This window comes from Caenorhabditis elegans, chromosome I (assembly GCF_000002985.6).
Source record: "Caenorhabditis elegans chromosome I".
In the NCBI taxonomy this organism is placed as follows: domain Eukaryota; kingdom Metazoa; phylum Nematoda; class Chromadorea; order Rhabditida; family Rhabditidae; genus Caenorhabditis; species Caenorhabditis elegans.
The window spans coordinates 12,934,308-12,958,478 of record NC_003279.8 but is presented as its reverse complement, the minus strand read 5'-3'; the positions used below and the strand labels follow the sequence as shown (position 1 = coordinate 12,958,478).

General features: G+C 37.6%; 7 protein-coding genes and 2 non-coding genes across 11 annotated transcripts; 3 read left to right on the top strand and 6 right to left on the bottom strand.

Moving 5' to 3' along the window:
* The first annotated feature begins 427 nt into the window (after positions 1-427).
* Positions 428-3,154, top strand: F08A8.5 (Galactoside 2-alpha-L-fucosyltransferase). The gene is made up of 12 exons (NM_001128974.4): positions 428-622; positions 855-1,018; positions 1,064-1,139; positions 1,202-1,365; positions 1,558-1,674; positions 1,731-1,846; positions 2,024-2,127; positions 2,178-2,252; positions 2,567-2,652; positions 2,699-2,777; positions 2,827-2,918; positions 2,974-3,154. Exons 1-12 carry the CDS (start codon positions 577-579, stop codon positions 3,061-3,063), a joined length of 1,209 nt encoding a protein of 402 aa, NP_001122446.1. The 5' UTR covers positions 428-576; the 3' UTR covers positions 3,064-3,154.
* On the bottom strand, positions 2,380-2,536 carry F08A8.9. The gene has a single exon (NR_050663.1). It is a non-coding gene; the product is annotated as an Unclassified non-coding RNA F08A8.9 (non-coding RNA).
* Positions 2,380-2,539, top strand: F08A8.10. Its single transcript, NR_050662.1, has one exon. It is a non-coding gene; the product is annotated as an Unclassified non-coding RNA F08A8.10 (non-coding RNA).
* Positions 3,155-3,156: 2 nt separating the features above from the next.
* F08A8.8 (DUF2857 domain-containing protein) lies at positions 3,157-4,510 on the top strand. The gene is made up of 4 exons (NM_001128975.3): positions 3,157-3,301; positions 3,356-3,621; positions 3,889-4,027; positions 4,243-4,510. The coding sequence occupies exons 1-4, from the start codon at positions 3,263-3,265 to the stop codon at positions 4,465-4,467; spliced, it is 669 nt and encodes a 222-aa protein (NP_001122447.1). The 5' UTR covers positions 3,157-3,262; the 3' UTR covers positions 4,468-4,510.
* acox-1.4 (Acyl-coenzyme A oxidase acox-1.4) lies at positions 4,473-7,345 on the bottom strand. Its single transcript, NM_060863.7, has 8 exons — positions 7,226-7,345; positions 6,981-7,171; positions 6,763-6,923; positions 6,159-6,672; positions 5,841-6,105; positions 5,462-5,794; positions 4,728-5,003; positions 4,473-4,685 (listed from the first exon to the last, which is right to left on the bottom strand). Exons 1-8 carry the CDS (start codon positions 7,337-7,339, stop codon positions 4,551-4,553), a joined length of 1,989 nt encoding a protein of 662 aa, NP_493264.1. The 5' UTR covers positions 7,340-7,345; the 3' UTR covers positions 4,473-4,550.
* Positions 7,346-7,379: 34 nt separating this feature from the next.
* Positions 7,380-11,547, bottom strand: acox-1.3 (Acyl-coenzyme A oxidase acox-1.3). The gene is made up of 8 exons (NM_060862.3): positions 11,428-11,547; positions 10,972-11,165; positions 10,769-10,929; positions 9,861-10,374; positions 9,489-9,753; positions 9,109-9,441; positions 7,665-7,940; positions 7,380-7,622 (listed from the first exon to the last, which is right to left on the bottom strand). Exons 1-8 carry the CDS (start codon positions 11,530-11,532, stop codon positions 7,488-7,490), a joined length of 1,983 nt encoding a protein of 660 aa, NP_493263.1. The 5' UTR covers positions 11,533-11,547; the 3' UTR covers positions 7,380-7,487.
* A 343-nt stretch (positions 11,548-11,890) lies between these two features.
* On the bottom strand, positions 11,891-16,199 carry acox-1.2 (Acyl-coenzyme A oxidase acox-1.2). Its single transcript, NM_060861.6, has 7 exons — positions 16,061-16,199; positions 15,204-15,394; positions 14,263-14,937; positions 13,675-13,939; positions 13,288-13,620; positions 12,129-12,404; positions 11,891-12,083 (listed from the first exon to the last, which is right to left on the bottom strand). Exons 1-7 carry the CDS (start codon positions 16,169-16,171, stop codon positions 11,949-11,951), a joined length of 1,986 nt encoding a protein of 661 aa, NP_493262.2. The 5' UTR covers positions 16,172-16,199; the 3' UTR covers positions 11,891-11,948.
* A 55-nt stretch (positions 16,200-16,254) lies between these two features.
* acox-1.1 (Acyl-coenzyme A oxidase acox-1.1) lies at positions 16,255-19,924 on the bottom strand (the record flags this gene model as incomplete). 3 transcript variants are annotated; one of them, NM_001025918.8, is made up of 7 exons in its annotated part: positions 16,255-16,502; positions 16,552-16,833; positions 17,265-17,615; positions 17,663-17,927; positions 18,502-19,176; positions 19,556-19,746; positions 19,801-19,924. In NM_001025918.8, 7 exons carry the CDS (start codon positions 19,915-19,917, stop codon positions 16,359-16,361), a joined length of 2,025 nt encoding a protein of 674 aa, NP_001021089.1. The 3 variants fall into 3 exon arrangements, with proteins under 3 accessions (NP_001021089.1, NP_001379414.1, NP_001040649.1); NM_001047184.4 differs by having other exon boundaries at positions 16,359-16,502; positions 19,801-19,830; NM_001392960.1 differs by having other exon boundaries at positions 16,256-16,502; positions 18,502-19,746; positions 19,801-19,923.
* Positions 19,925-21,116: 1,192 nt separating this feature from the next.
* tag-138 (ENTH domain-containing protein) lies at positions 21,117-23,715 on the bottom strand. The gene is made up of 4 exons (NM_060859.2): positions 23,205-23,715; positions 21,816-22,195; positions 21,430-21,541; positions 21,117-21,315 (listed from the first exon to the last, which is right to left on the bottom strand). The coding sequence occupies exons 1-4, from the start codon at positions 23,710-23,712 to the stop codon at positions 21,227-21,229; spliced, it is 1,089 nt and encodes a 362-aa protein (NP_493260.1). The 5' UTR covers positions 23,713-23,715; the 3' UTR covers positions 21,117-21,226.
* Between the last annotated feature and the right edge of the window lie 456 nt (positions 23,716-24,171).

Genomic DNA, 24,171 nt, shown 5'->3' with positions numbered 1-24,171 from the left:
ATGTTTTTAGTCGTTTTAGTGAAAAAATTTAAAAAAAAAAATTAAAAAAAAAAAAAAAATCAAGTGCTTAAATAAATTATATATTTTTGAAAAGAAAAATGAATTTATTCCTGCTCTAAGCTACAAATTTGTCATATTTTGAACCTTTCTTCTAGAAATTTTAGCTGAAAGTGAAGAATATACTAGCAAAAATTGTAAATTAATTTTTTAAAAACGTTTTTAGAAATTTTAAATTTTTTCACAAAAAAAAAATTTCCCAAAGTGTTTTTTCAAAATTCAAATTTTAATTTTATTACAAGCCCAAAACGTGTAACGAGTTCTATAACAATGATCTGGACCGCAAAATATGTCATTTTTGCAGCTATTTACACATCCCTTCGATGCACCATGGGGGCTCATTGCTCCAGTCATTGGCTATTTGGATACTATTAATAATAATACAAATACATGTTTTTCGCTGTAAATTATTGATTCCCGCTACTATATAATCATATTATTCAAGTTTTGAGAGAGTTTCAAAATTTGAAAAAAAATATTTTGTTTTGGAAATTTTTTAAGTGTTTGAAAATTGAAACTATGAGGTATAATTCGAATTATTTGATGTATTTTTGCTTGGTTTTAGGTGAGTTAGTGTAGAAAAAGAGTCTGAAAAATTTAAAATTTAAACAAAAGTTTTCCAGAATTTCCAAAATTTTCAAAGTAATATCTATAATTTTTTGACAGCATTTCATCTAAAACAATTTTTTGAATTCTCTTTAAAACCTCCAACTGACGCACTTTTGAACATCGTAACGTCATGTATCCAAACGTGCGCCAGCACCCAACTTCGCTGGCGCAATTCTCGATATTTCCAGGAATATTTGCCAATATCTATGTTATAATCAAAATAACTCTGGGATCCAGTCATATTTTAGAATATTTTCAAAAAAATTCAAATTTATCGCCAAAATGTGAGATCAATGTGAACAACTTGCTAAGTTTTATTGAAAATCGACATTTTTTGGATTTGGAGCAAAAAGTGAGAATTTTAAAATGGAATTGAAAAAAAAAACTTTTATTTCAGAATTCACAAAAGTCCCAGCCAAACTATGAAAAAACCTTGCAACTTATGCTTTTCGCCTTCCCTTCTGGTGGACTAGGTGAGTATCAGGAAATGCGTCAGGGCACTAGAAAAGCGCCAGCAAGCTTTTTTCATTTTTAGGAAACAAGCTTTTCGAGATAATTTCCCTGCATGGAATTGCTACCTCATTGCAACGAAAAGCAGTGATAAATGCTACAAATCCCAGTTTTATTGAAACTTTAAACAGGAATATTCAACCGTTGTTCCCAAAATTGGCAGATCAATTCACCTTGAGAATCATACCGGTAAGAATCGAGAAAGGCGTCAGCAATGGGTTGCTGACGCATTTTCGGATACACATTGAGAAATCCTCAATTCTGGTGAATTATTAATCAGTATGATAAAATAGCAATGGTAGCCCACAAGAAATGACTCATGTATCGAGAATCGCGCCAGCAAACGCTCGCTGGCGCATTTCTCGATCCTCCTTTTTCCAGGACTCTTTGGTTACCCACCAGCAAACGAACTGGGGAAGATGTTGTGTATACGATGATCCCTCGAGATTTTTGAACCGATCCGACCAAAACTTGATTCTAGATGGACACTACTTCCAGGTGATTATCGAGAAATGCGCCAGAAAATGATTGCTGACACATTTCTAGTTTTTCAGAGTTTCAAATATTTCCATCACATTCGTCCTCAAGTGCGTGAATGGTTGGCTCCCAGCAAACTACAAGCGATGAGAGCCGAAATTCTGCTCCCAGCAAAGTTTAGGGATGATTTTCTGTGAGTATCGAGAAAAGCGCCAGCACTGTTGCTGACGCGTTTTTTGTGCAATTTTCAATTCTTCACTTTATATTTCATTTATGTAGTAGCATGAACACCTAGGCCAAACTGATTGAGAAATGCGCCAGCAGGACATCTGCTGGCGCATCTCTCGTGCATTTTTTCTTCAATTCACAGAATCTGCACCCACGTCAGACGGGGAGATTTCCAGTATGATGGACTTCATCGACCATCGGATGCCACGTTTACACGGGCGGCCACTGATTTTTTGGTGGATTTGTGTAAGTAGTAAATATGTCGGCGCCGACTTCTGTGACTCAAAAGTTTTCAGATCGAAAATCTCATGAACGGGTCAATGTGGTGGTTTTAGGCAATGATATTCATTTTGCATATACGGTTTTTGAAGGTGAGGCGCATTTCTAGTGCCTTGGCGCATTTTTATTGCCTTGACGCATTTCTAGTGCCTTGGCGCATCTTTATTGCCTTGGCGCATTCCTAGTGCCTTGACGCATTTTTATTGCCTTGGCGCATTCCTAGTGCCTTGACGCATTTTTATTGCCTTGGCGCATTCCTAGTGCCTTGACGCATTTTTATTGCCTTGGCGCATTCCTAGTGCCTTGACGCATTTCTAGTGCATTGGCGCATTTCTAGTACCTTGGCGCTTTTCTAGTGCCTTGGTGCAATTCTAGTGCTTTTTCCCAATTTCCTTAAAATTTTCAGATCGTGTTGCCCATTTCACTTTTCTTCAAAAACCAGTCAACAATTCTTATGACTACAGTTTACCACAAATTTCTCCAAGTTATACGGTAGATTAGACTCCGCCTACTTCTTGAACTGTTTTAACATTTTTAGGCAATTCTAACACCAACATTGACACCAGAAATCGACTTGGCATTTTCTAGACTATTCTGTGACGTCACACTAATAACTGGTAAGCTACAAACTACAACTGGATGACTACAAACTACACAATTTTCCAGCGCCATCTTCTACATTCGGATGGTGGTTGTCGTACTTGGCAAAACGAACTGCAACTACATATTATAGGGATATTTTGGAGTCAAAAGATGGGGTACGGTAGGCACGAGAAAAGCGCCAGCAACCAAAAACTACAGTAATCCTCTCAGGTTGCTGGTGAAATGCACCCGGAAGACTTCTACCCGCCGGAATGGATAAAGCTGAAAACGGATCTAAACGGAAAGATCAGCAAATATTGATTTTTCAGTGAATTATTGATTTTCTTCACGGGTCTCTTAATTAAAAATTCATGTTTGGGAAAAATAAATAAAAATATTCACGTGTAAACTTATATTTCGCAATAATTGTTTTAAAAAAATTATTTATCAGTTCAAACGTTTAAATTTCAATCATTTCTATGAAATTACCATAGTTTTCCGGTAATTTTTCACAAAACAAATGAGCTCAAACACACAAAATTATGAGGCGTTCGAAACGGTGAGTTTATTGATTTTTCTTGAGTTTCTGATAATTTATCGATTTTTCTTGCAGACCTCAATAGTTTACTCGTCGATAATGTCTGCTATATCTCTCTTGATAATAGTTTTAAACTGGAAGCTATCTCGACTTCTGATTTCTCGACGACATCATCCGAATATACAGAAGCTTCGTAAGACACTGATAAAAGGACGGGAAGCGGTTAAGAATGGAAAGTTGACGCCGATTGAGACAGTTATTTTGGCATTGGAAGCGGGAATGAATTTGGAAGATGTTCGGCTCGAGTTTGCTCACGTGGCAACACGAGAGGAGATTTTAGAGTTGAGTTTTGATGCACAAGAAATGCGCCAGGGCACTAGAAATGCGCCAGTGCACTAAAAATTCGTCAAGGCACTGGAATTGCGTCAAGGCACTAGAAGTTCGTCAAGGCACTAGAAAATGCCCCAAGGCACTAGATTTGCTCCAAAGCACTGGAAACGCGTCAAGGCACTAGAATTGCGTCAGTGGTATGCTGCCTGGCGCGTATTTTAACGTAGTAAAATTTTTGTAGGTTTTAATATTTCCAAGTAACACATTCCATTTTCCAGAAGTGTATTTGGAAAGCTGAATCCGAAATTCCTTGCCCGTCTAACCGCAAGTGGAAGATTCATGGAAACTGGTTACGCAAACGAGAAGATCTTTTTGGATTTGTGGAAAAGTGAGAGCTATCGGGAACTTGTTAACTTGGTGAGTTGACGATTTAAGTACAAGAAGGTTTTTAGGAAAATTTGTTAGTTGAAAAAAATCTAGAATTTGATAGTTGGCAACTTTTTGATAACTACAATTTTTGGAGATATGCAAGCTCTCACTTTTCAAAATAAAAACCTTCATAGACTTACTATTAGACCTTCCAGGGTTTTCCATAAACTACACTATAAAGAAGTTAAATTCCACATTTACAGGCTCAACGATCCCTGTGCCCAACTCAGTCCTTCCATCCATCGTATATTGCTGATCTAATAGATCCACTTGCACCTCCAGCAACAACTGTTTGTGATACTAAACCATCGGATCCAGCACCAGCTGCAAAGTCAAAGAGAAAGACGATAATCGACAAGATGGCCAACGCGATTTTGAATGAGGAAAGACCACTGCTCTGTTCGGGAAATAATGATGATGCTCATTAGTTGTGAACTGTTTTTATTGTTTTATTAATAGAGAAATGGATGTATAAAGAATGTGATAAAGAATTCCAGATGAGAACAGAAACTTAAAGTTTCGCCTTTTCCATCATAGGCATCAAGTACTTATCGACTGACGGTAGAACATCAGATTTGTTCAAGGGACTCGACTTTGCCCACTTGAAGAGATTCTCGTAGACATTACCATCCCGGCGGCCAAGAACCTAAAACATGTTTTTCATAGAAAAATTATTCCAAAAACTTACAGATCTCAATTGCATATCACTAATCTGGAAAGAGTCAACTAGAGATACTGCACTTGGTCGAATCTTCTCCAGATATAAATATAGTTGATCTCTGATATAATCCAACTGAGTGGATGACATGAATTCCAGTGCATACGTGGCAACATCCAATAGTTCATAGTTGACATGAAGATGGAGAAGATCTGTTAGAACCTCTTTCACTGGAATATCTTCAATTCGAGACACTCTTCTCATGAAAGCTTCGATTATGAATAGACGGGTGTGTAGACGACTGGCCTGAAATTTGTGGAAAAGTTGTTGAAGTTTCAAGCTAGTTGCACTTTCAACCGATATAAAAGACGTCTCAGACAATATCATAATAAGCAACTCGGGAATAGGTGTTTTATTCAACGTGACGAGAAAATCAGCCACTCTCATATAATGAAAGCATATCAATATATGGTAAATCGGTCAACTGGAATGTTTCAAGAACTTTCTCGTATCATTCTGGAACAGTTTCAATAAGCTCCATGGACTGGTTAAACAAAAATCCTTAACTGGTTAACAAAGTTCCGGATATTAAAATCGGCCACCATATTTTTTTGGGCCAAGGGGACCGCTAGTAAGGACCACTCATTTTTTAAAAACCTATCTATGGTAGATTGAAAGAAATTTCATGAAAATATTGAAGTAGCTGCTAAGATCACTGGCCATGTGGGGGAGTGGTAGAAGTTATTGTTTTTTTCTAAACTCACTCTAGTCAACTCCACTGTTGATTTGTTCCATGCTATTTCTCTCGATTCCCCACTTTCCATCAATTTCAAGAATTTCTCAGTTGCCTTCCAAGCTTGCCTTCTAGCCATATGCTCGAAAGCTGTTACATATCCATTCAGACTTGATAGATCAGGGTGGCCACCTTTAGCTGCTAGATATGACACCATTGGTCCTAGCTTCTTTGCTTCTCCGGATTTGATAAGTTCTACAGATTTGACAAGATACCGTGCAAGTTGCAGGAGCATCACCATATTTTCTCCTTCGTATGTGCATCCTCCAATTGCAATTCCATAGATTTCAGAGATATAACTAGCCTGAAACTTTCCTTTAAATGCTTCATTCTTTGATTTCAGAGCCTACCATAGAGTATCCATGTCCACCACAAGCCATCCTCGCCTGTTCAATACCTTCTCCAGTTTGATGAGTAACAACAGATTTTAAACCAGAAGTCAATGCATGTAAATCAGCCATTCCAGATGTATTACCCATATCAACATCTTTTAATAATTGAGAATATAAGTGAATTGTCTCAAATCCAGTAAATATAAATGCATAGGCACGGGCTAATGATGGGAATAGACGATGCTGCTGGGTCTGGTAGTCAAGGACTTTTACTTCTTGGGTTCTGAAATTACCAGCGCTTTTCTTTTATTTTTTATCATTTCATCTCAAACTCACTTATTCTCCAAAAACCCTTGTCTTCTTACTGCCGAATATCTCACTGCAATAATCAAAGCCTGTGCCAGTAGTGCCCCTTGTCCTGTTGCCATATGACTTCTCACATGAACCATTGCAGAGTGATTCACCTTTGCATGTGGAGGCTTAACATATGTTCCATCAGCTTCCACCCTAACATGCCGCATCAGAAGGTTCGTCCGGGGCACTCGGAATTTATCGAATCCAAGGAACCCATTGTCACCTCCATTAAATGACATTTTCGGGCCAATATCTCCAACTACGATTCCTTTTAGTGGAATATGAGTCTTCTCATCTCGAAGTTGAACCATGAAGGGGTGCGGTCCATAGCTTTTTCCCTTGATAATCATATCAACTACCACAACTGCATAGTTGGAACTTTTCCCGAGAGCTCCGGGCCACCACTTGAGAGCTGTAGTCGTTGGGGTGTTAAGTACAAATTCCTGGGTGTCTGGGAAGTAGGTGGCAGTGGTTTCCAGTTTCCGGAGGTTGGTACCTAAAAACGGACGGATGGGGTTATGCACTCTTTACTTTGAATCGTAGTTTGAAGTTGGATATCTACTTTTATACAAAAAAAGTTTCTCACCGTGACCCATTTCGGTCTGTGCATAACATCCAATAATCTCCCTCCTTCTAGCTCTCCCCAACCATTTTTCCTGCTGCTCTTTGCTAGCCTGTGACACTAATGCAGGAATAAACATGACCTCATGCAAAGCCAATGGGTGTCCTTCCATCCCCGTAACCTCTCTGAAACAGGAGTCATTAGGTCAAACAGAGGTCACTAATAAGTTCTGAATGGCTTACTGATAGATATGAAGTCTCTCGCCGTTATCATCGTAGTCAATTATATCACGGATGTTGTTATTGAGCACCTCTAGTTTACGGGATCCTTCTGTAATTTTTTCAAGTCGGTCCATGAACGGAAAGGGTTGGGTATCCGCTAGCTCCGGAATTTTTGAGACAGCTTCTGAGATTTCTCGACGCCGGCGGGCGAGCTGGAACAATATTTTTGATATAATGTTTCTCTAAAATAACTTTAAAAGCCTTACCTTCTCACTTCCATAGATCACAGCCGCCATCTTATCCGTATCAAAAGTTCCCTTCTCCCGTTCCTCGGTGAGATCCGGGTTATCAACTTCGCAAATTGATGTGTTTAAATGCATAGTACTCTTAAAAAATTTAGAAAGTAATAGAGAGTTCAACAATAATAAAACACGGTTTATAAATACAGTTTTGTTTACAGAAATGTGCTGAGTACCAGGGCGGGTGGAAGTTTTTATAATTGATAAGACTACAAGGTTAGACGCCAGTTCAAAGCTTCGCCTTTTCCATCATAGGCTTCAAGTACTTATCGACTGACGGTAGAACATCAGATTTGTTCAAGGGACTCGACTTTGCCCACTTGAAGAGATTCTCGTAGACATTACCATCCCGGCGGCCAAGAACCTAAAACATGTTTTTCATAGAAAAATTATTCCAAAAACTTACAGATCTCAATTGCATATCACTAATCTGGAAAGAGTCAACTAGAGATACTGCACTTGGTCGAATCTTCTCCAGATATAAATATAGTTGATCTCTGATATAATCCAACTGAGTGGATGACATGAATTCCAGTGCATACGTGGCAACATCCAATAGTTCATAGTTGACATGAAGATGGAGAAGATCTGTTAGAACCTCTTTCACTGGAATATCTTCAATTCGAGACACTCTTCTCATGAAAGCTTCGATTATGAATAGACGGGTGTGTAGACGACTAGCCTGTAAGCACTTGATTGATAGTTGAAAGAAGGATGATTGTAACTTTAATATATTCTGTCTGGAACAGCTTAAAAAAAGACTTTTGAACTATGTAGTTCGATCAACGTCTTTAAGTTATTCAAAACAAAATAATTGAAAAATATGCTACGACTTTACGAGCTACGACTTTAAAAATGGCAAGAAATACAATGTATTTTTTCTACTCTTCCACGACTTTAAAGAAGGGCGCATTTGTGCAAAATGGTCTCGCCACGCGCTATCCATTGATTTTTGGAGCGCGTGGCGGTACCATTTTGAATGAATCTCCTTTAAGGTCGTAGAAGTGTAGAAAAAATACACTGTAATAAATAATATCTCGTCTAACTATATGTATCTAATTGAAAAATAATGTCCAAGAATTTAGATCTCGATACATTCTGGGCCTAAAACTGGCTTAAAGTTATCCAGAAACATGTTTTTCAACGATTATGTACTTATTTCAGTCTACTCTCATCGTCTCCCACTTCACAAACCTCTCAAGACACAAATGTCTACGAAAGTGCCTACAAACAAAGGCAATTCATTTTACTGTTGATAAGGTTCAAATCAACAAATCGCAACATTTTGCCTTATCGGAAACTGATAAAACTGTCTTTTTTGAGACTTGACAAGAAAATTGAAATTCGAGACAGTTTGTGACTTCACTGGAAGGGTCGTGGTTTTATGGGGTTAAAAATGATAAAACTAATGTGGGAAAACATCAAAATTCGCTTTAAAAAATTGTGATACAAATTTAGAGACAGCTAAACTGAACAGAAAAGAAAACAACGGCTCGAGTAGTCAAAAAACATTATAAAAATATTATTTTCCAATTTGCCAATTTGCCAATGTAAAAAAACTACTGGAGAATTTTATTGGAGAATTTTGGAGAACTATCAGAAAATGTTATGTAAATTTTGAGCCATGGAAATTTATTTTTGCAGATTACGGGTTTTTTCTGAATATAGTCGGAAAAGGCAGGTCGTGGGTTGAACCGTCAATACAGTTATAGCGACTTTATTGATGGATTACTCAACCATATTTTCAGTGAATTTACCACCTCTGTTCATAGTACTTTCCGAGCTCAATGCTCGCTGAGCTCACAATCTATTAGGCTACGGTTTAAGTACTGATTTTTTTCTAAACTCACTCTAGTCAACTCCACTGCTGATTTATTCCACGCCACTTCTCTTGATTCTCCAGTTTCCATCAATTTCAAGAATTTCTCTGTTGCTTTCCAAGCCTGCCTTCTAGCCATATGCTCGAAAGCTGTTACATATCCATTCAGACTTGATAGATCAGGGTGGCCACCTTTAGCTGCTAGATATGACACCATTGGTCCTAGCTTCTTTTCTTCTCCGGATTTGATAAGTTCCACGGACTTCACTAAATACCGTGCAAGTTGCAGAAGCATTACCATATTTTCCCCTTCATAAGTACATCCTCCAATTGCAACTCCATAGATTTCAGAGATATAACTAGCCTGAAACATTATTATACATTTTTTTATTCTTTAATTTTAGAGCCTACCATAGAATATCCATGTTCACCACAAGCCATCCTCGCTTGTTCGATACCTTCTCCAGTTTGATGAGTAACAACAGATTTTAAACCAGAAGTCAATGCATGTAAATCAGCCATTCCAGATGTATTACCCATATCAACATCTTTTAATAATTGAGAATATAAGTGAATTGTCTCAAATCCAGTAAATATAAATGCATAGGCACGGGCTAATGATGGGAATAGACGATGCTGCTGGGTCTGGTAGTCAAGGACTTTTACTTTTTGGGTTCTGCAACACTATTAAATTTTGACGTTTGTTAAACGTTCTAAAGAAGTTCGCTCTGATATTGTTGATATTCTGGGAAACTTCATGTAAAACTACATCAAATTACTCACTTGTCTTCCAAGAAACCTTGTCTCCTCACTGCCGAGTATCTCACAGCTATTACCAAAGCCGATGCTAAGAACAATCCCTGATCCATTGCCATTCGACTTCTCACTTTTACCATACTCGAGTACCCAATCTTTGCATGAGAAGGTTTTATATAAGTCCCATTTGCTTCTACTTTGGTATGTCTCATCAAAAGATTTGTTCTTGGAATTCGGTGGTTATTGAAGCCAAGATATCCATTATCCGCTCCATTGAATGCCATTTTCGGGCCAATATCTCCAACTACGATTCCTTTTAGTGGAATATGAGTCTTCTCATCTCTCAGTTGAACCATGAAAGGATGTGGTCCATAGTTTTGGTCTTTGATAAGCAAATTAGCAACTACTATAGCGTTGTTGGAACTCTTCCCGAGTGCTCCGGGCCACCATTTGAGAGCTGTGATGGTTGGGGTGTTCAGGATGAATTCCTGGGTGTCCGGGGAGTAGGTGGCTGTGGTTTCAAGTTTTCGGAGATTGGTACCTAAAACCTACATTTTATTGTTATTTCTGAACATGGCGGTTCATTCTTTGACCTACGACTGAGCGCTAATAATTAAAAATTCTAAGAGTGAGCAGAACATTTTCGAATCTTGGTCGAAGATTGAGTCATATTTTGGATAAGTTTCTGGATCAGACTTCAAGCTTCAAAGCTTCAAGCTTCAGACTTCATCAAGCCTTCTAGACGGTCTTGCTCTAAAAGTTGGTCAAAGAAGGGTGAGCTCTTCCCAAATATCGATAGTTTTAGCTATAAATTTGTAACCTACTAGCATCTCTCGAGATGTAGTATCTCAACAAATTGTGACTTCCTACTATTTCAAGTATGGACAAGATTACTGTAACGATACGGCATACAAGTAAATAACCCCAATACTCACCATGACCCATCTCGGTCTGTGCATAACATCCAATAATCTCCTTCCTTCTAGCTCTCCCCAACCACTTCTCCTGCTGCTCTTGGCTCGCCTGTGCAACCAAAGTCGGTATGAACATTGTATCGTGAAGCGCCAACGGATGTCCCTCCATCCCCAATACCTCTCTGAAAAGTGATCATTAGTTGCAAGTTTGCTCCAACTAATACCTGTAGATGTGCAGTGCATCTTCTTCGTTGTCTCTGTTGAACGGGGTCTGATTCCAGTGTCGACTCAAAACCTCCAGCTTTCTACAGGACTCAGCGATTTTTTCCTCTCGTGTCATGAAAACTAGGGGTTTGGATTCTGCAAGCTCATGGATCCGGGAGATGGATTCAGTGAGTTGTCGACGGCGACTAGCAATCTGGAAAAGCCAACGGAGATTCTAAGCTGAATTTTAAAGCATATTTCAGGCCGGTAGAGTGACAAAAAAAAAGTAAATTTTCCCAAAAACTAAAATTTTAAAGCCTGGACGACCAAAAATCAGGCAGTTGAATGGATGCACTTTCTGCCGGGGACGGACTAACCGCGGGCCTCAGTTGTTCACCATCGAACCGTCTACGGCATTTTCATACGCCATTTGGCCTTTTGCTGCCTGTAATTTGTAGTCTATTTGCCCCCCTTACCTCTTCACGTCCATATATCACGGCAGCCATCTTATCCGTATCAAAAGTCGCATTCTTTCGTTCTTCTGTGAGATCTGAGTTATCTCCTTTGCAAATTGAGCTCATTGTACAGTCTGAAAATCGGAAAACTTAAAGGAATACATTACATTTGCAGGAGTTTCGTTTTTATAATATTTGATTTTATAACACAACATATGAGATAGAATATTTGAAAAATTTTCCAAATTCAGGTAGAACTAGAACAATGCCATAAAATCCTCAATGAGGACTGTAAGAACCAATTAACTAACTGTTATATACAAAAAATTGTAAAAAGTGTAATTTAAGAAAAAAAATCATCATTATTAAAGTGCAACAATAATTGTTTGCATTCTGAAAAATGTTGCCAATATTTATCAATTTCTTATCACATATGTATACATCAGTTGGTCTGTGATGATTTTGAATAGTTTGTATTTGTTGCTCTCTTTAGTCTGTTGACGTATTTATTTTTTAAAAGTAATATAAGAAAAATTAAAAAGTTAAAGCTTCGCCTTTTCCATCATAGGCTTTAAGTACTTCTCGACTGACGGTAGAACATCTGCGTTGTTCAAGGGACTTGACTTTGCCCATTTGAAGAGATTCTCGTAGACGTGACCATCCCGGCGGCCAAGGACCTAAAACCTCTGTGTTTCATAACTACATTGTCCCAAAATACTTACAGATCTCAATTGCATATCACTAATCTGAAAAGAGTCAACTAGAGATACTGCATTTGGTCGAATCTTCTCCAGATACAAATATAGTTGATCTCTAACATAATCCAACTGAGTGAATGACATGAATTCCAGTGCATACGTGGCAACATCCAATAGTTCATAGTTGACATGAAGATGGAGAAGATCTGTTAGAACCTCTTTCACTGGAATATCTTCAATTCGAGACACTCTTCTCATAAAAGCTTCGATTATGAATAGACGGGTGTGTAGACGGCTAGCCTGAAATTGCTGGGTGTAAAAATTGATATTTCTGGGTATACATTGCAACATTCTAATTTTTTTTAAAGTATCAGTATTTGCACACCCTTTTTAAGAATTTGGTTCAAAAACCAAAACATTTCTTCAAACCAATGAAGGTTGCATTTAAATGATAAGGTGGTTACTATCTGTTGCACTTTTGTTAACTGTGTGTTTTAATTTACATAACTATGCTTGCCAGATATTATTTCCTAGTAGCAATACAAATTATATACAACCAGTCGTTCGCATGCACAATTTGCGTACTGGCGAACGCTAAATTGTTCTAATAAATTTTAAATTGCTCATGTAACATTTTTGTACAGTTACACAATTTCCTGAAGTTTTGCGGACTTTCAAGAAAATTCTAAAACTTTCCAACTTTTATTTTAAAAAATTCTAGACTTTTCCAGATCTTTTCAGAAAATTTTAGCACTTTCCAGATTTTTTTCAAATTTTAGGCGCATTTTTTTTGGGAGAATTTATGTAGTTTTCATAACTTTAAAAATTGCCTTAAAATGAACTTTTTTGAAAATGTTTCTTCGGGGACTTGTTTCAAATTTTAAGGGCTTTCAGAATTTAATTACAAAAATTTTCTAGGGTCCAGAAGCTTCCAGTTCAATCAAAAAAACTGACCTTGGCATATAAATTACCGCATTTTTTTATTGGGATATTTTTTAGTTTTAATAACTTATAATAATAATGATATGTCTACAGGCCTTTCTTTGTGTATCTTCGAAAATTGGGCAAACAACTGAACGACATAGTTTGGATCTAGATTTCTATTGTATATTTTTGAACCACGAAAAAAACCACATCAGAGCTTTTGGAACTCAATAGTGGTAAATGTTGTAGATAAACTTACTCTAGTCAACTCCACTGCTGATTTATTCCATGCCACTTCTCTTGATTCCCCACTTTCCATCAATTTCAAGAATTTCTCTGTTGCTTTCCAAGCCTGCCTTCTAGCCATGTTCTCGAACATCTTTACATATCCATTCAGGCTGGTTAGATCAGTTTCATCACTCTTGTCTGCTAGATATGATGCCACTGGTCCTAATTTCTTAGCTTTACCGGCCTTGATAAGTTCCACGGATTTCACTAAATACCGTGCAAGTTGCAGGAGCATCACCATGTTCTCCCCTTCATAAGTGCATCCGCCAATAGCAATCCCATATACGACAGATATATAACTAGCCTGAAACAACTCCATAAAATGCTTTTTCTTTTTTACTTGATTTTCAAAACCTACCATAGAGTATCCATGTCCACCACAAGCCATCCTCGCCTGTTCAATACCTTCTCCAGTTTCATGAGCAACAACTGATTTTAAACCAGAAGTCAATGCATGTAAATCAGCCATTCCAGATGTATTACCCATATCAACATCTTTTAATAATTGAGAATATAAGTGAATTGTCTCAAATCCAGTGAATATAAATGCATACGCACGGGCTAATGATGGGAATAGACGATGCTGCTGGGTCTGGTAGTCAAGGACTTTTACTTCGACTTGCCTGGAATTTCTGGGTGGTAGAATTGAAGGTTAACGATTAATTGGGCATCGGATTTTAGTTCAAATTTCAAAGTGAATTCAGAATTTTTGGTTGTCGAAAAAATCTGAAAAAAAAGGTGAATACGTTTACATGCTATGCTACCTTTTGACAGTGACCATTGCAATTTTAATTTTTTACAAAATTACACAACTTGCTCCAAATTTTCCAGAGATCCCTGTAGGTTAAAGATAAATCTGAAGACAAAAAACGTTTCCTAGATAGAGCAAATAACATTTGAATAGTTGTGGTACTTTATGTCCAATAAAAACCACTGTTCAACTCACTTATCATCCAAATGTCCTTGCCTCCTCACTGCCGAATACCTCGCTGCAATTGTCAATGCATGTGCTAAAAACAACCCCTGCTCCATAGCCATCTGACTTCTGATCTTCACCATTCCAGAGTACCCGATCTTTGCATGCGGTGGCTTCACATACGTCCCATCCGCCTCTACTTTGCAATGTCTCATCAAAAGATTTGTTCGTGGAACTCTCAAGTTGTTCAACCCAAGGTACCCATTATCCGCCGCATTGAAGTTCATTTTAGGCCCGATATCTCCTACGGTAACGCCTTTTAGTGGAATATGGGTTTTTTCATCTCTCAGCTGCACCATAAAAAAGTGGGGGCCATAGTTATTTCTCTTTATAATCAGTTCAGCTACAACCAATGCATAGTTACAGCTCTTCCCAAGTGCTCCAGGCCACCACTTCAACGCCGTTGTCGTAGGAGTATGTAGTACAAACTCCTGGGAAGCAATGTCATAGACTGCAGTTGTTTCAAGATTCCTAAGATTTGAGCCGTGACCGAGCTCAGTTTGCGCATAACATCCAATGATCTCTCGTCGCCGAGCTCTCTCGAGCCATTTCTCCTGCTGTTCATCACTAGCCTGTGACTGAAGGGTTGGAATAAACAAAGCGTCATGGAGAGCGAAGGGATGACCCTCGTAGCCAATCACTTCTCTGGAAAGTGGGAATTTACCTGATTGTGAGAAAAGTTTAAAGGAAAAGTGGCAAACATTTGAGGTTTATTTTTTCAAAATTTTTCATGGAAGCTCTTGACGGAAATCGGTAGGCGCTAGCATATACTTCAGAACAAAGTTGCAAGCAAGCAGATAAACAATACTGTACCAGTTAACAAATTTTCTATAAACCTAAATAAAACCGACGTATGAGACAATTAAGTGAGATCTACCAAATCACACTGAATTTGAAAAGAAAATCCTTACCGATGCAGGTGCAAACTTTCTTCTTCATTATCTCTATCAATCAGCTGATTCAGATATTTTGTCAAAATCGATATTTTTCTGGTGCCCTCGGTCACCTTCTCCTCTCGAGTCAAAAATGGATAGGGCTTGATGTCGGCGAGCTCAGGGATCTTGGACACGGCGTCGGTGATCTCACGACGGCGACGAGCGAACTGAACAAATAATTTTCTATGTATTAAGACAGTTTTTTTTTCATTTAATAAGTTGACAATTAATTATTTCAAAAAAAAATGCAATCAACCAAAGTGAGGCACCAAAGTTTGAATCATTCGAAACATGGTGCATCGACGGGGATAATTTCCCTCATAAACTATGATAGTTCATTTCCCTGTTTCTTTACTGTCCAAAATCTTGATACATATGTATGTTCATGGTTTGCTGAAACCTTTACACACTACTAGAAACATTGACTTTTGCACTTTCCTGCTGATTGACAGAATATGTATTTCGTTTTATGGTCTCTATCTCTCAGAAAAAATAGTGGCTATCTAATCTTACCTAATAAAAAAAATTTTTCCGACAAAGGGAAAACGACGAAAATTGATTTTTGTGGAATTACAGGGATTTTATTGTTCAATGCCACGTGGTGGAACATGTCGTTCTAACTGATTAAGTTATACGGTGCGAAACATACATGGTCTCCACTTAAGGTATACAATATTTTTCAAGAACATGTATGTATACATTCCATTGTGCTTTAAAACATTATAAAATTTCAGCTTTGATAACTCTTGATTCATACTAAAATTATGTATAATCTGATTTTCTATTAGCCTAATAAAGCTTGTAATCAATAGTTTGTAGTTTGCAGTCCTTACCTCTTCACTTCCATAGATCACCGCTGCCATCTTATCCGTATCAAAAGTTGCCATCCTCCGTTCTTCCAGCAATTCGGGGTTATCTCCATCACGAATTGATCGGTTCGCCATGTTACTGATATCAACAAAAAAGAAGAATGGATGGATGAACTGATGGAAAGGGTATAAAAGGAGTGATGGGCGGAGTTGTGATTATTGGCCTGTACTATTTATAAGTGCAATGTTTGCATTTTCAAATATTTAACAGTATAAGCAAAGAGTATGCAAGAGAAAAAAAAATCAAAAATATAAATTAGAATTATAGCTTGCTCTGCCTGGCTTTTTCCATCATTGGCTTCAAATATGTATCCACTGACGGAAGAACATCTGTCTTGTTCAACGGACTTTCCTTTGCCCACTTGAAAAGGTTCTCGTAGACATGACCATCACGGCGGCCTAGGACCTGAAATTTCAGTTATTTAATTTTAGAACCCATTAGCTTTGGAACTTACAGATCTCAGCTCTCTATCACTAAACTCCCAGGAATCTAGCAATGAAACTGCGTTTGGTCGAATTTTCTGGAGATAGAAGTACAATTGATCTCTGACATAATCCAACTGAGTGGATGACATGAATCCATCTTCCAGTGCATACGTGGCAACATCCAAAAGTTCATAGTTGACGTGAAGATGGAGGAGATCGCTGAGAGCCTCTTTGATGGTGATATCTCCGATTTCGTTGACTCGTCTGGCAAAGGCTTCGACGATGAAGAGGCGGGTGTGGAGGCGACTCGCCTAGAAATATATACTTTTCGGACTTTTAATTTTAAGAGTGTCGCTTTTGTTACAATGTCTTAAGCTAGTGTGTTCAGAATCTTTAGTCATCTTTAACTTTAAATACGGCTCTGGTATCTAGTATGCACCCTAATATAGAGCCCAAAAAAGGTTTCGGATTTACAAAATTCTACCAGATTTCACCAGTTTTTGCTACATAGCAAATGCACTTTTCCAACATTTTGGTGTTTGAACTAATTTTCCTAGTAAGGTTGCAGGGACAACTGATAAGAATTCAATGATTGTTGACAAATATTGATAAACAAGCTCAAAAGTGCATCTAAAGTTTTGCAGGTTTTGCATTTTCTGCAAGGAAATGGGCAAATGGACATCAAGGCCACAATGTACCATCACTCGTATTCTCAAAAATCACAAGCATAAGTCAAACATACCCTATTCAACTCCACGGATGACTTGTTCCAGGCGATTTCTCTCTTTTCTCCATTCTCCATTAATCCGAAGAACTTGTTGGCAGCCTTCAACGTCTGTCTCTTTGCGATATGTTGGAATGTCTTGATGTATTCCGTGATTCCACCATTTGGAACTCTATCTATCAGGCTAGTTGGCTCACTTCTGGCGCCCAAGTAGGCTACCAGTGGTCCAAGCTGAGAAGCTTTTCCGGACTTCACAAGGGCAGCGGATTTGACGAGGTAACGAGCGAGTTGAAGAAGCATAACCATATTTTCTCCTTCATACGTGCATCCTCCAATTGCAACTCCGTAGATTTCAGAGATGTAACTAGCCTGAAACATTCCTTTAGAATTTGCAATTTCAATTATAACATTCCTACCATAGAATATCCATGCCCACCACAAGCCATTCTCGCTTGTTCGATACCTTCTCCAGTTTGATGAGTAACAACTGATTTTAAACCAGAAGTCAATGCATGTAAGTCAGCCATAAGAGACACATTTCCAGATTTCATCTCCTTGAGTACTCGTTCGTAAAGCTTCACGGTCTCGGCACCAGCAAACTGGAAAGCGTAGGCACGGGCGATGAATGGGAAGAGACGGTGCTGCTGGGTTTGGTACTCGAGCACTTTTACCTCTGGTTCACTGGAAAGAGGATAAGTGAGGATGGGGTTTGCAAGTAATTAAGTTTCTCGTAATTCGCACGTGGTGTCAAAGTGTCCCATTTTGGTTTGTTCTACGAAAAATGCGGGAGAAGAGATGCAGATTTTTCAACTGATTTTGCGTGATGACGTCACATTTTCCTGGGGGAAAATTCCCGCATTTTTTGTTGATCAAACGTAACATTTTTCGTAACATTTACGTTGTATTGTTTAACAGGCGTAATTCATATCGTAGTTCGTAATTCGTAACAGTAACAAAACTGAGAAGTTATGTAAGTTGTGAGTGGCACAGCGAAGTCTGTTATTTACGGAACTTCTATATATAAAGGTAATAGACGTACTACATAGGTATGCACATAAAAGTATTGATGTATAGTTATAGTTATGATCATTCTTACTAAAGACGAATCTATTTTCAAGCCATGAAATAAGCTTTTTAGTTATGAAAAATATATTTAGAGATAGCTCAACCCAAGAAATTCAACCTATAACCCTTTTTTATTTTACTAATAGTAGTTGGTATTCTTCAGATCTTATTCATAAAAGTTCCAACTTACTTTTTATCAATCTGCCCCTGTCTTCTCACTGCCGAGTATCTTGTTGCAATATTCAACGCATACGACAACATAATCGCCTGTCCAGTAAGCATATAACTTCTCACATGTACCATTGCAGAGTAATTGATCTTTGCATGTGGTGGTTTGATATAAGTCCCGTCAGCCTCTACTTTGGTATGTCTCATCAAAAGATTCGTTCTTGGGATACGGTAGTTGTTGAAGCCTAGGAATCCATTGTCTACAATATTATAAGCCATTTTTGGTCCAATATCTCCAATTGTAATCCCTGGAAGTGGTTTGTGAGTTTTCTCGTCTCTCAATGGAACCATGAAGGTATGTGGTCCAAAGTTCTTTCCCTTTATATACATATGTGCAACTACAACTGCATAGTTGCTGCTTTTTCCAAGATTCCCTGGCCACCACTTCAATGCGGTGATCTTTGGAGTGTGAAGCACAAACTCCTGAGTTCCAATGTCATAAGTAGCAGTTGTTTCCAGATTTTGAAGATTTGTGCCATGACCCATTTCAGTTTGGGCGTAGGTTCCGATGATTTCTCGTCGGAGCGCTCGAATGAGCCACTTGGCTTGCTGCTCATCACTAGCTTGAGCGTTGAGGGCTGGAATGAACATCACACCGTGAAGAGCCATAGGATTTCCTTCGATTCCGAGAACTTCGCTGGAAAATTATTGATTTTCTGGGAAAATGCTCAGTTTGAAGAGCTCTTTCATTATTAAACTTGTATTTTTGTATTATTCTACTTTGATTTTTGATATGATAAACTAAAGTACAGTGAGCGTAACTTCTTTAGAATCGCCCTTAATCTGGATGGTTTCGCACGTAAAAAAAAAATGAAAGTTCGGCGATGTTTTCAAAAATCTCATGAGATCCCAAAGAATTGCTTTTCCTTATTTTTACGTTATCATAATAAAATTTTTGTACCAAAAACTATTTCATATGCTGAATCTGATTTCTAAATTAATTTTCCATGTAATTTTAGGAAAAATCCTAAGCCTGTCAAACGAAGGGTATTAGTCCAAGAAAAAAGTCCACTTACTTGTTCAAATGATACAACTCGCCTGCATCAGTTGGATCAATGATCTCTGACATTCTTTGTGTCAAAACCGTCAGTTTCCTAGCACTTTCCATAATTTTCTCCTCTCTTGTCATATACGGAAGTGGCATCGAGTCATGGAGCTCTGGGATTTCTGCAAGCTTCGCGGTGATCTCACGACGACGACGGGCGCGCTGGAAACATTAGAGACAGTTATTCAAATATTCCATTTTGACTAGATAGCTTACCATTTCTCCCCCATAAATCTGTGCAGCCATCGCATGAGTATCAAATGTTGCCGTCAAGCGTTCGGCAGTGAGATCCGGGTTATCACCCTCCTGAATTGTTTTGTTGAGATGCACCATACTAAAACTGACAAAGTTTTAAAAATTTGAAAAAAAAACATATGTGGTTGAAATTGATAAGTACGAAGTACTACAAAGTTAAAAAATATCAATAAGTTGTACGAAAATTGAAACTCTTGGCTCGAATCTAACGCAGCGGTTCAAAAAGTATTACACCTGCCATGACAGTTAAAACTTAGACTTATAAAAATGCATCTACAAAAAAAAGAGGAAATACGGTATCTTAGTGAAACTTAAATATATGAAAAAATGAATTACAGAAGCTGCATGTAATTGGCAAGAGCTTCAGATCAGTTTCTTCGAGAGCTTGATCTTATTTTTAGCCTATTTTTTATATTATATCTCAGTTTAATTTGGAAATACCGTATCTACATTACACAACTATAGTTACTGTAAAAAAAGATCTGTTAGATTACATATTTCGTCTCATATCCCAGTTAGGGCACTGTTAGCAGAAAAGTTGTAAAAAATATACAAAAAAGTATTTCTTATCAAAAAGAAGCCTGTCTAGAAAAAGAGCTCATAAATCGTTCAACTTAACACCTGCAATACTAACAATTTGAAAAAAAAACCACTGAATATAAATTCAGTTTTTCTACCTGCCTCTGCACTCAATTTAAATGATAAGAAGACGAGAGAATGATCATCAAAACCAAAAGAGAAATAGAAGACGAAAGGAGGAGGTGATAACTCTCTTATCACCACACCACATTGTACCGTCCATTTTCCAATCATTTATGTCCATTGACTACAGTGTAGTCACGGAACGTGATATTGAAAATTGCATGGGAAGGGGGAATTGGAAGAAGTCATGTAACATGTAGGCTATATTGTGACTCTCATAGTCAGAATTTTGAACCAGTGAATTGACAAAAAGTGATAACATTAGAAAAGGGGGATAAAAATTATGTAGGCAGAGAAAGTGATGTATTCTGTGTGGAAGAAACTGTGATCTTTTGATAAAATTTCTCAAAGTTGAAGTCAGTTTAATCATCAGCTAGTTTAATATTATTTTGTAATTAACGAAGAAATCGCGTCTGTTGGGATTTTTGTTCTGAAGTTGGTCGGTTTATTATCGGATTTTTGTTTTATTCTGTTCTGCTCTTGATCAATAAACGTTACCTTAAAATTGACCTCATTTGTACATTCCGGTATTTTTTAAAAATTTCATATCGGTTAGCTTTGTGAAAAGCTGGATATCCAGTAATAGTATTAAAATACATTTATTGTTAATGAAATATTAAATGAATGTAAACATGCTGAGATGTTCTACTTTGAGTGGAGTAATGATGATTATGAAAAGTTCCTTTTAAAATTTAATGCTGAACTCATCCGGAGGAGTGTCATAGATAGCCGCTTGATTTTGAGTCCTAGAAGCATCGCGGAGTGCCAACTCGTCTGAAAGTAACTTTATTTGAAAACCATATTTAGAAATCAGGCACGTGCTCCTGCCTGCCTAGGTGCCTGTATACATTCTAATACCGGTGCCGTCTGAGGAAAATTAAAACAAACATCTGAGTCTCTGAACCTCCTCTCGATTTTCATCAGCTTCTCGTCTCACATGCTGGAATTCCCCGTGCATTTCTTTTAAACGGTTTTCATAATGTTCAATTCGGGTGCGGGCCTGAAAAACCGGGAAAATGTTTTTACTGTGACTATTCCTCTTTGTTGAACTTATAGTACATGACTCTAACTCTAGGCATAACTGGTGTCACCAATTTCTTGAGATTAATCGAACCCTGTCATGAAATTGAACCTAAAGCTGTTCAAAAATATTTACGCGGTAAACTAAAATTTGAATGAATGTGCTACTTTTTAGAAAAGTTTCACTTATTTTTCCCACTTCTACGTGTGTTCACTGAATCGCTATAACATTACTGTTGTATAAAGAATCTCACCTCTTCTGCTGGTGTTACTGTTTCAGTCAGTTTCTTGGATTCTCCAATTAGATATGTTTGATAAGATTCAAGATCTGACTGTGTAAAAAAGTTAGGTGCATGCAATGGAAATGTTGGAATTTGAACAAAACATCTAAAATACTGATGTTTTGAGCACTCTTCGTAGAATTGTTTAGTTTTCTCGAAAATTGTCTGAAATCGGGAACGATAGCCTTCCAATTCGTGTGGCGACACGTTACTGTGCAGATTGTACATCATTCTGACGATATAAATAAAGAATGGCCAGGTATCCATTATTACACTTATCAGAGGAAGCATCAGGCATTGACCTTGTGGAGTATTAGGATCCCATCGTGGAGATGAGTTGGACAATAGATATACTGAAATGCACCAATAAGTGTCAAAGGTGTGGCAATTGAGTTTTTGAATCCCCATGTAATTCCAAAGACGATTCAAATACGCGTTACCACTCAATAAGTATAATTATCATATATATATATACAGTCCACGTTTCAGGCCCTCTGGTGCCATTGGCACTCCATGGATCTGCGAATTGGGGCAAAATTGTTCTATGGTTGTAGGAAAAGCTACTGTGCACCGAAATTCACTCAAATTTATTAATGTGCTGTTCAACTTCTTCTCAAAAATTGTAAATTTTTGAAAAATCATCAAAAAATCGAGGGTGGCGTATAGAAGTTGTACGGCCAATTTTTCGATTTATTGAACATTGTTTTAATTATTGAGGTAAGGTCATGAAAATTTGGGCCTATACGTTTTTTAAGATTTGGAATCGAATGGCATCAACAGAAATTTTTTTAAAAGCACAGACGTGGCCACAGGCATAAATTTAGAGGGTGGCGTATAGAACTTGTACGCACTGTATATATATACCAGCCGTTCGCACGCGCTGAAGCGCGTGCTCCGACTGGCGTACTCAAAATTGAAATCAAATTCTAAATTTTCTAAGCCTTCTTTGCAGATGGAACGTTTTTTCCTGTTTTCCGGAAATTTTCGAGCAACATAAATATTATATAACTAAGTTCTGAGCAATTACAACTTAAAACCTCAATTTTTCCTGGAACTATTTCTAAATTTCTTGAACGTATAATTTTCTCTACGTTCTTCAAATCATATGAAACATTTTCCGGTCCTTTCCGAAAGTTTTTGGCGAGAATATAAATATTATTTTCAGATGGAACAAACTTTTTTCTACACTTCTATATCTATTTTAGATTTAAAAAAAAGTTAGATTATCATAAAAATTACCGCACATCCCAGAATATTGCTGCCAAAAGCGGGTATTCCGGGATAGAGAAAATACCTACTCGTGAGAAATTGTGAGTACACAGAGTAAAACCGCGACTTTTCTACCATAGAAGCTTTACCAACCTTTCTCCTGGAATGCCAAAAGTGAGTCCATCTGATGCATCATATCACCAGTTAATCTCAACATTCTGCTCAGATCTCTTCCCATTGTATCAAGTTGTAAAGGGCTCACAAACAGATTTCCAGGAAAATATGGACGTTTGTGGTGGAAAATGACTCGATCGTGTAATAACTTGCAATATGCGTCAATGCATGGCCCATAGTCCCTCTTATCCTTCCAATGAAGAGCAAGTTGCGTGAATCGCTTTTCATTTCTATAAGCCTCTTTGGGGACCACCGGATGTCCGTCCCGAAGCAATTTATGAACCAGAAGACAGAATTTCCACGTGAGCACAGGATGATTTTCCAGCTTAATCTTCTTCACTGAGCTCCAAAATATTGCAGATGACTTTTCAGTGTGCGTTCCTAGTAGTATAGTTTCCAAGTGTTTTGGTTTTAAAGGTGTCTCGTCTTTTGTGATGGCCTTTTGCACAGCCTGAAATTGGCCTCGAAAGAATGCATCGCGATCCATTCTGGAAATTGATGATAGGTTTTAGAAGTTTGGAGTTCCCTCAAAATCTCAGGTTCAGAGATGGCAAGTAAATGCATCCGTGAGTTAAAGGCTTCATAAGACTTTTGACCTAGAATCTATAGGTACCATAATACATTCTCTACTAGTATTTCACCCAACAACTTCACTTTAAAATTTTATATCTCGGTTCATTTAGAAGATATCAAAGATCAATTAACTGTAAATCTATAGCAAAGAAACTAACAAATATTTTGTCTGTTTACAGTTTTTGTACAGGACAAATGACAACTGAAGTTAGATATATGCTGTCAAAATTGAACAAATGGAATGCAATACTAATCACAGTGCGGTCGTAGATAAAAAATAAAAAATACGCCAAGTTTATTGGAGCTATGAAAAGCAATAAGTGACAAAAAAGAATATATCAATTTCTTTCATATCTTGCTAATTGTAAAACCA

Excerpts from the sequence above, each read along its gene's own strand:
- acox-1.3 (NM_060862.3), bottom strand. The coding sequence starts at position 11,532 with ATGAGCTCAATTTGCAAAGGAGATAACTCAGATCTCACAGAAGAACGA. Across the intron at positions 9,442-9,488 it reads GTGAACATGGATATTCTATG|GCTAGTTATATCTCTGAAAT; the intron begins GTAGGCTCTAAA and ends ATAATGTTTCAG. Across the intron at positions 7,941-9,108 it reads CAGCAGTGGAGTTGACTAGA|GCTAGTCGTCTACACACCCG; the intron begins GTGAGTTTAGAA and ends AAGTGCTTACAG.
- F08A8.5 (NM_001128974.4), top strand. The coding sequence starts at position 577 with ATGAGGTATAATTCGAATTATTTGATGTATTTTTGCTTGGTTTTAG. Across the intron at positions 1,140-1,201 it reads CTTCCCTTCTGGTGGACTAG|GAAACAAGCTTTTCGAGATA; the intron begins GTGAGTATCAGG and ends TTTCATTTTTAG. Across the intron at positions 1,847-2,023 it reads AAGTTTAGGGATGATTTTCT|AATCTGCACCCACGTCAGAC; the intron begins GTGAGTATCGAG and ends TTCAATTCACAG.
- F08A8.8 (NM_001128975.3), top strand. The coding sequence starts at position 3,263 with ATGAGCTCAAACACACAAAATTATGAGGCGTTCGAAACG. Across the intron at positions 3,302-3,355 it reads ATTATGAGGCGTTCGAAACG|ACCTCAATAGTTTACTCGTC; the intron begins GTGAGTTTATTG and ends TTTTTCTTGCAG. Across the intron at positions 3,622-3,888 it reads ACACGAGAGGAGATTTTAGA|AAGTGTATTTGGAAAGCTGA; the intron begins GTTGAGTTTTGA and ends TCCATTTTCCAG.
- acox-1.4 (NM_060863.7), bottom strand. The coding sequence starts at position 7,339 with ATGCATTTAAACACATCAATTTGCGAAGTTGATAACCCGGATCTCACC. Across the intron at positions 6,673-6,762 it reads ACAGACCGAAATGGGTCACG|GTACCAACCTCCGGAAACTG; the intron begins GTGAGAAACTTT and ends GTCCGTTTTTAG. Across the intron at positions 4,686-4,727 it reads GTGATATGCAATTGAGATCT|GTTCTTGGCCGCCGGGATGG; the intron begins GTAAGTTTTTGG and ends AACATGTTTTAG.
- tag-138 (NM_060859.2), bottom strand. The coding sequence starts at position 23,712 with ATGGATCGCGATGCATTCTTTCGAGGCCAATTTCAGGCTGTGCAAAAG. Across the intron at positions 22,196-23,204 it reads TTTGGCATTCCAGGAGAAAG|TATATCTATTGTCCAACTCA; the intron begins GTTGGTAAAGCT and ends GGTGCATTTCAG. Across the intron at positions 21,542-21,815 it reads CAGTAACACCAGCAGAAGAG|GCCCGCACCCGAATTGAACA; the intron begins GTGAGATTCTTT and ends CCGGTTTTTCAG.
- acox-1.2 (NM_060861.6), bottom strand. The coding sequence starts at position 16,171 with ATGGCGAACCGATCAATTCGTGATGGAGATAACCCCGAATTGCTGGAA. Across the intron at positions 15,395-16,060 it reads TGATCTATGGAAGTGAAGAG|TTCGCTCGTCGCCGTCGTGA; the intron begins GTAAGGACTGCA and ends TTATTTGTTCAG. Across the intron at positions 13,940-14,262 it reads CAAGGACATTTGGATGATAA|GCAAGTCGAAGTAAAAGTCC; the intron begins GTGAGTTGAACA and ends CAGAAATTCCAG.